The following is a 16317-nucleotide window of genomic DNA, read 5'->3' as shown; positions in this document are numbered from 1 at the left end:
CAATTAAACTTAGCAAAAATGATTTCATTAATATAAATTATACAAAGTATTGTTAATATCATCTTCAACTACCTTTACTTTCTTTTTAGAAGTGAGCCCTCTTTCATGATATTAAAAAAAATAAAATAAAGATGATGTCAAAAAGTGAGCCCTCATTAGTTCATCACTTTTGGACTTGGTTTATATTACCTATAGGGATTATTATGTTTTTTGATTGATGCAGGAAAAAATTTTATTTAAAAATTTGGTTAAATTTCTTAAAATGTTTGAGTCGAGAAACATAGTTTTGTATTATATTTTTTGCTACACAATTTTAGAAATGTGTAGCAGTATTCCCTGTTGATTTTGTAATTTCCCTTTGCTTGAGTAATTCCATCCATTATACTAACAGAAGTGAGATAGGCCATAAGCAGTAAATTCTAACGTTTCATCTCGTTCCGATGTCATGGATCTACAATTTCTTTACATATTTAGAATAATAATTTTATAAATAACAACATATCAAAAGTTCTCCATAATCGTGTTAGACAATTTTGAGAAATTACTGTTTTATTTTGGTACTTTATTTTAATATACACCGCGTGAGTGATTTGGTCGGGCCGAACGTTTACACGTTCAAATTATCCGCAACGTCTTAAAAACTGTACCACGTGATCGTATTTCACCAATCATACTCTGGTTACAGATGAGGGAATCCCCAAAACTCACACACACGGCAACGTCACACGTGGACAAAAATATTCAATCATGAATGGAGTAACTAGACGTGGAAGAAAATTTGATTTTCCCACCGAACAAATGCTACTGTAAACGAAGAAATGATGCATCTTATGATCATCCTATTGTATTCAAATATTCTCCTGCTCATATAGGAAATGGGATTTTTAGAATGTTACCAGTGTGCTATATTAATATTCGTACAGAAAGGCTAGCCTAGCTAGCTACGTCTTTAGGCTCTAGCCTAAAGGCTTAAGGTAGCACACTAGCCTAGGTCTGGAGGTGTATACTAGGCTACTCTCAAGATGGCATAGGCTAGGTAGGCCCAGCAACAGCACAGTACAGTTAGGCCTGCTACTAAACTATAACTAAATGGACTATTATTAAGTTAAAACGGCGACAAACGGAATACAAAGACACAGGTGAGGATAGCATAATTTTAGTACATTTTGAGCAAACACAATAAATACACATTAAAATTAATATATTGTTATTTATTAATATTATTAATAATTACTGTTGTTTAATTCTGTTATTGTTTGAAATAATTAATTTGGTCTGGCCTAGTAAGCAGGCTTTCCCTACTATATACTGTACCTAGGCTATCTTATTTAGTATTATGCATTCATTCATCCTCGGACCAGGCCTAGTAGTATTCATACATCAGCCCGGTATTATTTTTATTTATAAATGCTTCATTTTAATTTTAAATAATATATTTCATTTCAACTGTATCTTTTCAATTCAATTTATCTTCAATTTATGTCTAGGTTGTCTAGTGGAACGGAGGCACAAACATGCTTAACATGTTCACTGATTCTGGTAAGTTTTGGATCCTTTTTTAATGTAGAGATGAGAAATGCCAAATGATTTATGTTTTTTTGTAATTATGTACAATAGTAGTAAAATTAGTAATGAAAGTTAAAAATAGTAATGAATGCAAGAAATAGCTGAAAAACATTCATTACTTTAAAAATGTTTTATATACCAGGTTGCATTGTCAATAAACACTATATAATATTAGTAATGTAAAGTTTGTGGTAGAGTAAGTAAAGTTGAGAATGTTTCAACATTTCTGTTTATGGTTTACCACAAATCTGAACTAATTTTTAAATATAAAACCAAAAAGATTCATTGTAATTTAATAATATTCAGTTTAACTAAAATATTAAGTAATCGATATAAATTAGATAATCTATTCTTGGTTATTTGTTACAGAAATGATACCAGCTTCAAAACGTCATCATCTTGAATTTTTCAACTGGCTGAATGTAAAATACTTACTGCAAATGTTGCTGAATCTCTGTTGATCACATTTTATTTCAACAGCACAATATTTAATTGTACCTACCTACCATGTAATATGTACATACTGTATATGAAGGATATTCCACATAGTAATTATTACTACATAGTTAAAGTATATTTGCTATTTCCATTGTACCCTGGCCATGCCGCACCTGAAATTGACAACTTTTCTAATTGACTACTAGTTATGCTGGTACAATGTATCTAGGGAAGAGTAGGATTATATACATTGTATATTGGGCAACATGTAGGGTTGTAAAAAAACACAAATCCAAAAGAAACAAAAAAATAAATAAATAAAAATACATGTACCATGAGGTACATGTGTACACAAAGTATTTGTTTTTATATTGTGTATATATATGTCCAGTTCATATCATTATCAACAATAATTCTCTCCACAAGAGTTACATTCATGTTATCAATATAACAACAGTAAATATGGGATGGCAGGCCTACTTATCTGGCGTTTCACAGAAAGAAGGGGTTGTTTTTATGGAAGCTCCTGGCCTAAATTGGTACTAAAAACTTCCAAAAAATGCAATATTTAAGTTACAATAAATAAGTTATTGCACAATCATTTATTTTTTGTGTTGAAAATTTACTCGGGTGTCACTAACCTACTAGCATATCCATTGCATGAATATAAATATTATTATGGCAAGTCACTTTCTAAGAAATCATGTAGGCTTACGTACTCCTCAAAACAAATAAAACATCAAAATTATCTATAAAATTAGCAAATTCTCAGCTGGTGCAGCGCATCTTCCTATATAAAAAAAATCATCAAGCTGGTTTGAAAAGGTTGTTTATCAACCCTCTCATGTAGTTGAACAGAAAAGGGATAGTATTTATGCAGGTGCCTTTTACGGTTTGAGTCGAGTTCACACAATATTGGAACTAAAAACAAAAAAAGTGCAATGTAAGTTACAATCATATTATTGCATAATAATTTCTTTTGCGTTGAAACTTCACTTGTGTGTCACTAACTCACTAGGATACCCATTGCATGAATATAAATACATAGTGAGAGTTAATTATCAAGATATAACTGCTCAAAAAACGACTAAAAAATATTAAAATTATCTATAAAATTGACCAAATCTCAGTTTTTGCATCTCCATAAATAAAAACTTCCTGAAGCTGACACGTTAAAACTTTAAATGTTGGTTAACAACCCTCTCAAATAGTTGGGAAAAAAATATAAATAGGGTATGTAAATTAGTTACGAAGATATTGTGTCTTAAAAATCTTGAAAAGTGCATTTACAACTAAATAATTGTAATTTTTCAGTTTTCCTCACATACAAAATACTTATTTTTAAAATTTAAAATTTTGGATAAGTGTTCACAGTATACTGGACTACTCACAGAGAAAAGACAATTGCATTTGGACAAATACTTTTAAAGATATTGGCCCATAAAAGTACCTCCAGACCTCAAAAAGTGCCTTTTTTGCAGTAGTGGGGTACCTTTGAGAGGCCATTGCTCAAAAGTGTACAGGTATTTCATGGAGAACTTTTGATATAGTATGGGTAACATATTCATTTCACAATATCAACTTTCAAAATGTAGATCCAAGAGGTGGGAACGAAATCCATGTTCTAGGCATCTTTTGAGCTACTGCTTATGGCCTAAGACCTCTTTTTGTATTAAAAAATGTACCGTAAAACCTTAAAAAGAGGCCCATCTCGGAAAGAAACCCCCTCCTCCTTGTTTGAAAAAAAGCCCATCTCGAAATCAAGCCAATGGAACTTTAAGATAGATTACAGTATTTGTATATCAAAGGAACAAGGTGATTTAATGCCAGATAACTTGTTTTACAAAATTACAGTTTAGAAATGGTATTTTGTTCACAATATGTAAACTTGGCATAATGTCTCAAAAATCCTATTATTGTAAATACTTAATAGCAATTTACACATTTTCAGCATTCATTTCGAAAAGAAGCCCTCTTCTTTAATAGTTTGCAAAAGTAATCTCAAAAAGAAGCCCATCTTGAAAAGAAGCCCACCCAAGAGTATTACAAAATGAAGAAGCCCATGGGCTTCTTTTCAAGATTTTACAGTAGATCATGTCAAAATCAAAGTGAGCCCTCATTAGCTTATATAACTTTTGGACTAGTTTATTATTTACCAGGGATTATTAATATTAATGATAGTTTTTTTATTGATAGTGTAATCTCCCTTTTTTAGAGTGGTTCCATCCATAATTAGTAGCATTATGCCTTGAGCTTGACATAAATGATACTGTACTATACAGTGGGAAAGCCACTTCGCGTTTTGACCGTTAAATCGTGTAAAATCGACTTACTTCCGCATTGACGATTTTGAAGCGCCACCTATCGTTGAAAACTGAAACCACGATTTTTCGTCGCCTAGCAAATAAGTGCTGTTTTATTTTAAGCTCTCATGAATATTTAAGAACCGCCCAACATTACCTATTATGGTAAAAGCATTTCCTAATAAGTATAATTGGATAACCAATCGGTTTCCTTTAAAGAAACCGAAGCTAATACAATACATTCGGCGACTGAAGTCGGGACTCGTGAAATTTATAAATGTGGTACGATTTGACTACTGTTTTGTTGTCCATTTTCTGAATAGTCGGAGGTGCGTCCCAACAAATTAAAAAAATTATAATCAATTGTTTTATCAAGAATAATATTAGTTTAATCGAGTATGATATATTTCTATCCTGTTCAAAATTTGTTGGTGTATTCTCAGGCCTCGAAAGGTAGGTACATTTTCTAGCTGTAAGCGTGGTTCCGGCAACGCGAGACACGTGTGTCAGTATAGGCGATAGCGAGACGTGTGTTGTACTGTGTTGATGCTGATTCTATAGTCGTTAAGTTGTACTGATTACGAGTATCATTAGTCCTGGCCGGCCTAGCCTGGTTATCTGATCCCCACCAAAAATACTTTTTTTCAATCAGTATTAATATTATTATTTTATTTTTCATTTATTATTTGATTTATTAGGCTCAATAGATGCCTAACTAGGCTACTAGTAGGCCTAGATTTATATAAATAATAATAGTAAATACTGTAATTTAAATAATATAATAAAATACAGCCCCCATTTTACTTTTTAGGCCATCATATAATAATTATATATACAACCAGACATTAACATTTTTATTTAATAATATTTATTATTTTTTCTGACACTTTCAGGAATCGTTGATGATGCAGAGTTCTTCGTCTTTGTGACTTCAAATTGAGATTGAGAGTGGATAAAAAGATGACACCGGTACCTACCGACATTGTCATAGTTACCCAAACTATAATTTAATAATTTAAAACAAAATGTTGAATTACAAATATATGTATGTTGCAGAGGATTTAGATGAATTACAATACAAATGTTTTATGTTGAATGCAAACCTACTACACTATACTCTGTAAATTATGTTATTATTGTCATGTGGTAGACCTTAAAAATTAAATATTTATTGTATGTTAGGCCTATATTATATTTTATTAATACTGTATTACTATTAGTTTGTATTATACAGTACTAGTTTGTACATGTTTTTACCAAAAAAAAAGAATAAATAATTTGTTATTCAATCTAATTGCTTGTTTGTTCATCAATAACAAAACAATTGTAAGCAAGTATATAACAGTTCTTGTTAGCCGCTTATTTCAGGTCATATTATTAATATTAGCTAGGCTCGACGCGCCCGATCACAACGTCACTAAGTGACTTTCCGCCCCTGGAACAATCGCTCGCTAAATAGGGCTAGGCCTCGGACTCGTATAAAAGCTATTATAATAGTTATGATAAATATTCCTCAAATAAAATGTATATTGTGATAAATAAACAAGTAATAATAAACGTTGTATTGGAATGTATTTATTTATATGAATTCTTATACGCGGACAATTATAAACATCGCGTATATCGTTCGCTATAAATAAATTCATAAATACGATGACGATGTGTTTACAAAATGGCGGTTTCGCTAGTTTTCGATGGAACAAATAGAGGTACCTTTAGTTTGAATAGTCGGAGCTGCATCCCAACCACCGAATTGTGTATCTTAATATCGTATTCTGTAGATTATTAATTTTTCTAACAGGGATTTTAAATTCAGGACTGTTCAATTTTTCTAAATATTTTATTTTAACGATTTTCTAGGGTACAATTTCGGAAAATAGACATTGGTTGATTTTGCCGTTAAATTACAGATTATCGTTTTGTTCAAATACATTTAATTTTACATGACAATATATTAAAACCATTTATGAATTTATTTCACTAACAATATTTTTCCGATAATCAGCTAAATTTACAAATATTGTGTTTTTCCAACACCCTAAAATTTAGCAATTTTGAACTAAATTAGAAAAGTAGGGCGCCCTCTCCGAGTCGAAATTTGACACGATTTGTCGACTGGCTTTCCCACTGTATAAGGCATGGCAGATCAATAGCAATGTTTGTCATGGCAACTGTTGCTATGTTTGTGATATGAGGATTGAGATGTAATTATGGTTTGTTTTGTTGGAGGAAGAGTAATTATTTCACATCATCACTTATCGTACTCGTCTTCAAATTTCATTTTAAGTCATAATTATATTTTAATACAAGATGACGTTGCATTGTACTGATACTTTGTTTTGTCTAAAAGATGTTGATGATCATTCTATATATTGAAATTATTTAATATCAATCATCACAAATACTGTTAAAAAAAACACTTTACTTTATAAGTTATCTCGGATTGATTCATAAATTGTTTATGAAATTGAATAATTGCTTGGATTAAAGAAATCTATTCATATGATAATTTGGATGTAATTTATTCATTGTGCATTTTGAATTTTACTTCCCTTTTCTCATCAAAGGATAGACCAAAGCTTTGTTCATTCAGGAGGGTCAAAGATAGTGAACAAAAATTTTTTACACACATTGTCTGCTATGTTCTTATACAATACAATTTAATTGCGTCAAGGTGCTAAAATATAAAATCAAAGTAAAGGCCAACTCAGACAGCATCGTACGACAAGACGCGACGAAACGTCTTGACTCGCCAGTGCTGTCTGAGATAAATCCCGACAAGACGAGTTGTCTTGAGATAGCATCGGGTGTACTGTAGTTTTTAGGTTTTGTTTAATATCCCCCTGAAGAGACGCCTCATCATAGAACAATGTCTGAGTTGGCCTTAACCTGTTTGGTCCAAGTGACCTCCTGTCCCAGATGAGTCTTGGTCATCACTCAGACCCCTTTTTAATCAAGTAGCATGAGTTCTAAAAAAGGCTGTCTGATATGATGGTCTGTGCTTCATCTTTCCTTATTTTCAGATTTTTTTTTTTTGTAATTTATAAAATTAATGACAGACTACAGTTTGATGTGCGAGCCTTGGATTTGATTAAAATTGAATAGTTATTAATATTATCTTTGCTAAAAATAAAAAAAAACTATAGAATTTTTGTTTTTCCATTAATTAAATTTGCACAGCAACATAACATAATTATAATAATAATAAATGACTAGCTTTAAGGAGTTGATAGCAGCTGTTTACAATGTTTATGAGATTCAATTATTTTGCTAACTACTTAGATCTAATTTAATATGCATATCTTGAACGCAGGTTATCGTGAGTGCATCACATCAACAGCCTATATAATTACAGGTTACTCTTCAAATATCATAAAATTTAACAGCAATTATCAAAGTGAATATGAAAACTTCAATTTGCTCTTCAAAACATCTGATTAATTAATTTCAAAATGGAATTTTAATTTTGATATCTACTGTAAACAACAACCAATCACCACTCAGAAACGATCGAGGTGGCAAGTCCAGGATTTTTATAACCAGGAGAATGCTGAAATAATAATGATGTACAGTAGTATTGTCCACAAAGAACATGAAAAATGAAGAATAATAATCAGACTTATGAATATGCCATTTTGCACAAAAATAATTTTAAAAATGGCTGAATTAACAAAAAACCCATTAAACAGACAATTTGACTATTTGTATGCTTTTCGGGTACAGTGAATATAGTTTTTTTCGATCCAATTTGTATTCAAAGTGAATATATAATGTGGCATATTACATTAAAGGGGTACACTACTGTTGTAGACTTTAATACTTAAAAGTTTGTCAAAAATAAATATCAAAAGTTGTTCCTTCCTTGTTAAGGAGGAGCTATCTCCCTGGATCCTCCCCTGTACTTTATTTAGTAGGAGCCTGGAGAGTAATTCTTCAAATTACACCAATTCATACAGGGTACAGTACACTCAGTTTAACACCATTCTGTAATTACACACTCAATAAATTATGATACTGTTTAAAAATTGTGATTGACAATATGTAAAGTAACAAAATCAGGGCCTCAGACATCCTAGTATCACTCGTTTATATTTTTTACAGTTTTTGTACACAAAGAATAGAACAAGATACTATACCCATCAACATTTTTTGCTTAGTATTAACAAACTGAAGGTAAATAAACACCACTTGAATAATAGACAGATTAAAAATACAGTTTCCTAATGATCTTTGCTAACAAACACATTTGGTTTTCAATACAATATTGTTTATTGAACACTTAAAGAAGGGCTCTACTTGGTCCTACATTATTTTGAATAATAGTATGGTTAAGGGCTATAACTACACTATTTGCAGAGTGAGCACCAGGGATGTTAACAAAGCTCTATAAACAATGTTAGATAATACAACAGAGTGCAAATAAATTATGACATTGAAGACATCAATGTTATTTTCTTTCAAGCATTGTATTAAATTGTTGTTACTATAGTATAATATTTATTTTTCCAAGATACTACGATTGTGCTTCTTTTTTGTTTTTTCCTTATTGACAAAAACCTTAGTGGTTATATGTTTGTGACCTAAGGGTGGAGGGAAATAATTTGTCTTTAATGCATTAGTCTGCGTTCTATCAGTGCTGTTTACTTAACAACTAGCCTACCCTAGATTCCAGAAGCTTTAAACTTTATATGTTAATCCCTCTGGCTATTTTTTAAGCCTTTTGTTTTGGAGAGCTGAAAAAAACATCTACGTTTTCGAGATTCTTTTTCATGAACCTGTTGTTAATGATTCTATATGATTGAACGGACAGTTGCAATAAGAGATGCACTGAGGCAGAAAAGTGTTTAGTATCCAAGTATTTTTTACTAGGGAATCTAAAGTCAGTGGTTACTAGTAGTACTACAGCTGGTATATCTCCGCATCTGATTAGTTTAGCCCAGGATTAGCAACATAGTTTGTTACTGCACAGCATGTTTTGCTGTTGCAAATGCGGCCAAGTTCTTCCGTTTTAGAACGAATATGTTGATTAACTATTTAGCCTAGCTAGATGTTTTATTGTGCTCAGTGTCGCTGCTGTTAATTCAAACCAGCTGTCCTGAAGATGCTCGGAACCTTGTTCCCATGTGCATACCAGTAAATTGTAATACGCTATTCATTCAGAAAAGTCAATTTGTAAGACTATCGTGAAAACGTGCAAGTGCATAGGGAAATACTAGTACCTCGGTAGAAAATAAAGTAACTTATTCTTCAAGAGAGAGACAGGAGTTTCTACTACGTTTATCAATACTGTTTTGTTTTAATGATGCCTGAATGTTTGAAATGAATCAAGAAATTCTGAAGTCAGTTGATAGAAAAAACTAATTTTCAAGGAGAATTTTAATTTGTGCAAGAAAAACATGTGTAGGTAAAAGGAGAAGCTTACAATATGATCAGAAAGAATAATATGTTTTTGTTATCTTCGTGACTTCAACTCTTTCCAGTGACATTCCAAGGCCTAAAGCACAATATCATCGTTTATCATCATTCTCAATACGATTTTTCTAAGCAAGTAATGAATGAATTTTCTATTAAGAAAATCAATTTTCATAGCAAATAAAACAAGTGAATATGTTATGAAAATTAATCAATTTTTCCAAGACCGACATGTGTTCTAGTTATTTTGCAAATGATTTTTCAGATCAATTTGTTAATATTTGATGTTTAAATTTAAACCTTCAAGGAAGAAACACATTTTGCATGTAGGTATTTTGCCAAATTTTGATGCTGTACTCGAAAGTCAATTTTATGCCAATTGCCCATCCCTTCTGAGTGACTGTACAACTTAAATGTTGTTTTTCTGATGCTACAACAGACTTAACGACATAAGAAAATTGAATAATGCAGCATAAGTATTTGGAAAGCTGAGTACGTATGAGTTGTGCAATCATACTTGACCGAAATACTTGCACCGCAGTCATTATTAAACTTGAGATAACTACGCAATTAAGCATTTAAGTTCACTACTAACAATCAATTGTTTTATACAAGCAATATAGTACATGAGACTTCTTAATCGTTAGGTATCATCAATTACACATCCTTGTTAACGTGCCGACCTATTGTGCAAGCGTGTTGCCGACTTATTTCAACATTCGCACGTGGGTGTTAGTTAACGTATGTCACCATAGCAGCTAAGAAGCAAAAGTAATTGGTGCATTGGTTTGTTATTGCCGTTACTCCATGCACAAGTGTAGCCTTTGTTATTAGCCAATGAATTGAAATAAAGATAAAGTACAGTTGAAAAATATCAATAATACTGCCTTTTAGAAAATGGAAACAGGAAACGTGGCCTTGGAATCGTTTATAATATTTGTGCACGTAGTACTGTCGAAACATCAAATAGATTTTTAGTTTTAACCTACTGTTATACAGGTGTAGCGAAAATATCAGATGCAAATACATGGTTTACTACTACAGTATGTTTTAAAAGTTCCAAAAGTGATACACTAGTCTGTTGTATCTCCAAGTAAAAACAGATGGTTATGGATTTATTTTGGATAATTTCTTAGAATTTAAAGTAAAACTGAAGTCATTGGTATAAACTTTCTTCAATTGTCACATATTAACAATCGACGTGAAGAGAAACATTAGAAGAATCTTGTTTTGCTTTTTTTGTCACAATGGAAAAAGTAACTGTACTTTACTGATTTGGATATAATTTCCATGTTTGATCGACTACAAATATACAAGCGCATATATTTTTTTAGAAGTTTAACTATTAGTAAAAGATGTTTATTTCATCTGTTTATTTGTTTCTTGTATTAAAAACTTTGCAAAAGTTTGTTCTCATTTAATAATATTGATTGAATCGGAAGTTACTTTTTAGTTTTAAGAATGTTACGGTGATGGATAAATTTAATATTCTGAATTCTGTACTTTATTGCGACTTATATAAACATTAATGATGCTGAAATGTTTGGATTCAATGTTGTTACTCACATAATTAGGCAAGTAAAGCCTAATAGCATATACTTCTATTCAATGGTGACATATATTTATTGTGAGAAAACTAATGATTATACATGAAATACTTCATTGTATTATACTTGATCTCGTTTCTTTGTCACAACCACTTTCTATTTTCATCGCTGAATACATTGTCGACTAATAATATACACGTAATAATTCGCAGGCTTGGTTTATAGATCATGAATTTAGATCGAACAATTTTATGGTTTTTTGCTATTCAGGATATTACAGGAACATAAATTTAATGAGGATATTAGTTGAAGCATTGAGAGTAGATTCTGTCGGTAAAATGAATTTCTTGTCAAACTACGGTAAATCAAGCAAACTGTTGTGATATGTTGCATTTTATTTTGAATTGGTGATTTTTGACAAGAATTTTTCCATGTCTCTTGTAAAATCATTGATGATGACTTTACATTCGAAGGATCTTGGCTTAGGTTTTCAGCAAAGGTTTAATACTAGAGGAAGTGTAAAAGGACGACCTCCGACCTCATCCTCGTGCCAGAGTGATTCTTTATGCTGCTTAGCAACTGTATTATCTGTGTAGGTATACTTTTATGTAATTTTTTTTTTTTTTTTCTGTTTTACATTCTTTAATCCATGTCTTATGTTTTATTATTTGTAATCTTCATGTTCATAATTCTTTCTTATTTATATTAATAAAAATGATGGTACATGGTATGGTATTTTATATGTAAAGATGCTAAGTTTCAAATGAAAAAGTATATTCATTACCTTCTGTTTATAAAGAGCCTTCAGCAATTGTACGAAAACTTTTTAGACATCTTACCATTTAAATACATGATTTTGATGGTCAGTAGATAAAAAAAAACTTAAAAAGATACTACTTTATGTAAAAAATATTAAAAAGTAAACCACGTAAAATTGTATTTTATTATATAATATTCTGGATAAAAAATTCATTACCAAAGTTATTTGTCAAAAGTACAGCAGTTCATTATTGAAATATTTACACCTATTTCATGACAGCTGTAGAATACATATCACTCATTCTATTAGGCCTATTAATAGCACCATCCTGAAATGTGTTACTCCATCTCCTAAACTATAATGACTATATCAATACTAGCGCTGTTTTAATTCTTCCTAATCCATTTACCGAATATAAAGTTTCTCCAGTCTTAAAAAATCTCAGCCAAGTACACAAAACCTTTTTTCTTTCAAGGGTGTGAAAAGCATGCTTTGAAATGAGAGCTTTGATACTGGTATTAAATTATATAATTTCATGAAATACTCAAAGTTCTAGTCCTTCACCCCCCCCCCCCTTTTCCCCCTTTTCTGAATTTACAGTAGTGTTCATTGTGATGGCATTGTTTGCCGAATATAAAACCGTATTTTCTGCCAAGTTTCTCCAGTCTCAACAAATCTCGGCAGTACACACAAAACCTTTTTTCTTGCAAAGGTGTGAAAAGCATGCTCTGAAATGAAAGTCCTCCTCCTCCCCCTTCCCCCTTTCCTGAATTTAGTGTTCATTGTGATGGCATGATGGGTATATTAATTAGACTAATTTCTTCACGTGACAACAAATGTTGCTTTTTTGAAGAAAAAAAAAATTCTTTGTTTCCGAGTTGTTGTTTATATGATACTATTAGTTTGATCAATTGACACAAATTAAGTTTAAACTCAAGTACCTAATCATTAATTTACCTTTGGATTGAACACAAGTGCATTTGTGTTTACACACGTTGCTTGTAATTCTTTCAGATTGTATTTTAGAGACTTGAAACCAATATCAAATATTTACTTTGTGTTACTCTGTTTGTTCAGGATATATGTATACAGGGAAAATTATCACGAGATTTTGTGTATTTTGTTTAATCTAAGAATTAATCAATAATAAAGCATCCTAATTACCAGAATTTATACAAATATTGGCGTAACGATTGTGTGTTGATGAAGAAATGTTATTGAACAATCAATTCTATTGTTGGCATACATCAAGGTATTTCTTGTTGTTAAAGATTTTAGGCGCCTATGCAATTTGTGTAATTTACTTGGGGATACAGTATACTGTAGTAATAGTAGTCTAACATTTTCAAACTTTTAGTTAAAGATCCATGGATGTTGGCAAGTAAAGCTAATTGTGTTCATTACATACTGGCCTTCTCATGGGAATTACTTGACAAAACATTAAAAACAGACAATGTTTGTATGCTAAAAACACCATACTTTTGCTGGTTTTAATTGAATAAATTCAATATCTTTCATTGGTGTTTAGTTAGTTGAAAAATTAAGAACAATAGGATATCATTTACTGTAATATACACTAGTGTTATTGTATGTAGTGGTATCAAACAGTCAATACGATGGTATAATTAATTTGGCCTGTTGCAAAAGTGCTATTGTTATGTTAATGTTTTGTTTGTATGTGTGAGTGTGTTGCTATTTTATTTAAAACGTTCGTTTGTTGAATTAAACATAGAATAAATTGTCTCCATATTTAATATCTAATACTATGCTAAAATTGTATGTTTACAACAATGAGTGTATTGTTCCCTCTTAGGGCCTGTTTCTGCTGCATAAAAATAACCGGTTAAAATCGGTGTGAATAAATTAAAATCGGTGTGAATAAATTAACTCCATTTTCTTGCCAGCAGAAACAGGACACATTTTTGGTAACCGGTTAAAAGGCAGCGCAAAATAACCGGTTAAAAACACCAATTTAAATCGGTGTTAGAACGCCGTTTAACCGGTTATCGCTGAGCAATTCTTAGCTGCAACACGAAATAACGGTTATTTGATTGACAGTTGTGACCCCGGGTCAGATACCGTCGCGAACCATGTGTGTTTTCCTCGTGGTTTTGACAGTCGAACGAAAGTGAACATGTATGTGGATGAATGAAATCACAAGATATGTTATTCAGTTGTGGGGGGAAGAGAAAGTACGGTGAAGGATGGCAGGCAATAGAAAAGATTCACAGATATATAAGAGCATTTTTGCGAAAGTAAAAGAGGAATTCTGGGTGGAGTTCCGGACTACCCAAGCTAAACAATTTGAGGCGTTAATACACGCTCGCGAAGGATATGGTCCTATAAATACCAAAACGGAAACAAAAGGGACTCAGAATGTTGCAAATACCTACCAAACGAGAATAGATAATGGTTAATTAATTATGAAAACCCAAATTTTATAGCAAAAATCGTCCGAATTTATGTTAAAAAACGATGAATTTAGCAACAAAAACTGAAACCAAACGAACGTATTTATGGCACGCCCCTAGTGCCTTTAATAGGAGAACAATGAACAATCTTATTTTGATCGTTTTACATCATCATTTTTTATAAAAACATCACATCGACCGAAAACAAAGGTTGTTATCAGAGCCTTTGTTAATATATTAAATATGATTTTATTAAGCTTAGAAATGTGCTATTATTTATGTTAGTATATAAATATACGAAATAATGTTCAACACTCATTATTCTATTAAAGGCACTATATGCGTGCAATATTCTATGACTTGGATACTCTCGTTTGATTTAAGTTTTTGCGGCTAAACTTATCGTTTTTAACATAAATTCGGACGATTTTTGCTATAAAAGTTGGGTTTTCATAATTAATTAACAATTATATACTCTCGTTTGGTAGGTATTGCAACATTCTGAGTCTCGTTTTTGTTTCCGTTTGGTGTTTAGTAGGACCGCGCTCGCGAAAGACAACTGTCGTTCACGTGGGAAGGGCCGTATGACAATCGCCTTTTTGAGGAATTAGGCTAGATAATAATTATCCTAGGCGATCGGGCGCTGCACGACCCTCCCCATGTTTATTGAAGGCGGCATGAGAATTAATTTTATTAGTGATGGTAAGTAGGCTTTACAAAAAACAAAACTTCTAGACCTGGAGACAACATTTTATTATGTTAAGATGTTTGAGATGTTCGGCGATATCACACACGTGTGTACTGACGTCGATGTAAACAAACAGCCAACTTACTACTTCCGTCTGAGTGTATTGCATTTTGGGTAATGATGACGTTTTGCTCGACGACCACCCATAGATTTAACCGGTTATTTCGGAGCACAAATTGAGCAGAAACGCGGTCTTGTTATTGTTATCTATTTTTAATCTATTTTAAAATAACCGGTTAAATTGCGTTATGCAGCAGAAACAGACCCTTAATGTGAGAACTGCACTACTTTAATTCTCATGGCTATATGGCACTGTTTTATGGAAATTACCAAGGTGAAATTCGTATTATTAACTTCCTTGGCCTGTCCCGTGGACAATACATGATTCCCTGCAACCCAGTAGCAACACAAATCGTGAAGGGGAAATTTTCTCCTTGCCGTTATACAGTAGACTGGCCTTTTTCTTAATCTTTTTAATTTAAAGCAAATGCAATTCTTTCGTAATCAAATTACTTGATTAGAAAATGTGTGACCACTATTTTAGTATGGTTGTTCTATAAAAGTTTTTAAATAATTTTCAGTAATTTTCAGTAAATTAGATTTCTAATACTGTAGAATTGATATGGTTTAATTGTATGCATGAGGTCCCAGGGTATTGGATATTTTCATGAAATTCTTTTTTTTGATATGATAATTGATATAAATTAACTGTGAACAGTAATTTGAATGCATAAAAACATTGATTAAACTATGAGAATTAATTGAAACTAAAGGCCATCTTGCAATTAAATAACCATAAAGAACTATAAGGTTTATCAACTCTCATTCTGTTGCTAGTACTAGGATACACTATACTATGATTACTTAATGGTTTCTCCACAACAGTATAGTAATGATATGCTTATAATTTCAATTTACATCAAGAGTGGTTTTTTTTTCTGAATGAACATGATTTAGCTGCTTCAGTATTATATACAGTATTATGGTTAGTTAGTTATTTTATTTTTTAATTTTAAATGTTCATCAGTTGTCTGAATTTTTGTTCCCAAAAATTGATATATTTTGATTTATTTAAAATCTAAGTTATCTTTAATATATCATTATATGCTGAAATTTAATAATAGCACGTCCT

The 16317-nt window shown here is 31.5% G+C and overlaps 1 protein-coding gene and 1 long non-coding RNA gene across 3 annotated transcripts in view; both read left to right on the top strand.

The window, feature by feature from the left end:
* LOC144844888 (protein FAM149B1-like) overlaps positions 1 to 16317 on the top strand; it is a 42059-nt gene that overhangs the window by 8272 nt on the left and 17470 nt on the right. The window contains exon 1 of one of the 2 annotated variants that reach the window (XM_078701997.1): positions 11651 to 11858. The exons of the other annotated variant lie outside the window; for it this stretch is intronic. Within the exon in view, the coding sequence (XP_078558123.1) occupies positions 11698 to 11858 (161 nt within the window). The 5' untranslated portion in view covers positions 11651 to 11697. Of the gene's footprint in view, positions 1 to 11650; positions 11859 to 16317 lie in introns of those variants that run through there. 2 annotated transcript variants of the gene reach the window in all.
* Positions 4275 to 5864, top strand: LOC144844386 (uncharacterized). Its single transcript, XR_013612425.1, has 2 exons — positions 4275 to 4760; positions 5201 to 5864. It is a non-coding gene; the product is annotated as an uncharacterized LOC144844386 (long non-coding RNA).

Source organism: Antedon bifida, chromosome 6, assembly GCF_963402885.1.
Source record: "Antedon bifida chromosome 6, ecAntBifi1.1, whole genome shotgun sequence".
Lineage (NCBI taxonomy): Eukaryota > Metazoa > Echinodermata > Crinoidea > Comatulida > Antedonidae > Antedon > Antedon bifida.
This window is presented reverse-complemented; position numbering and strand designations above follow the sequence as displayed.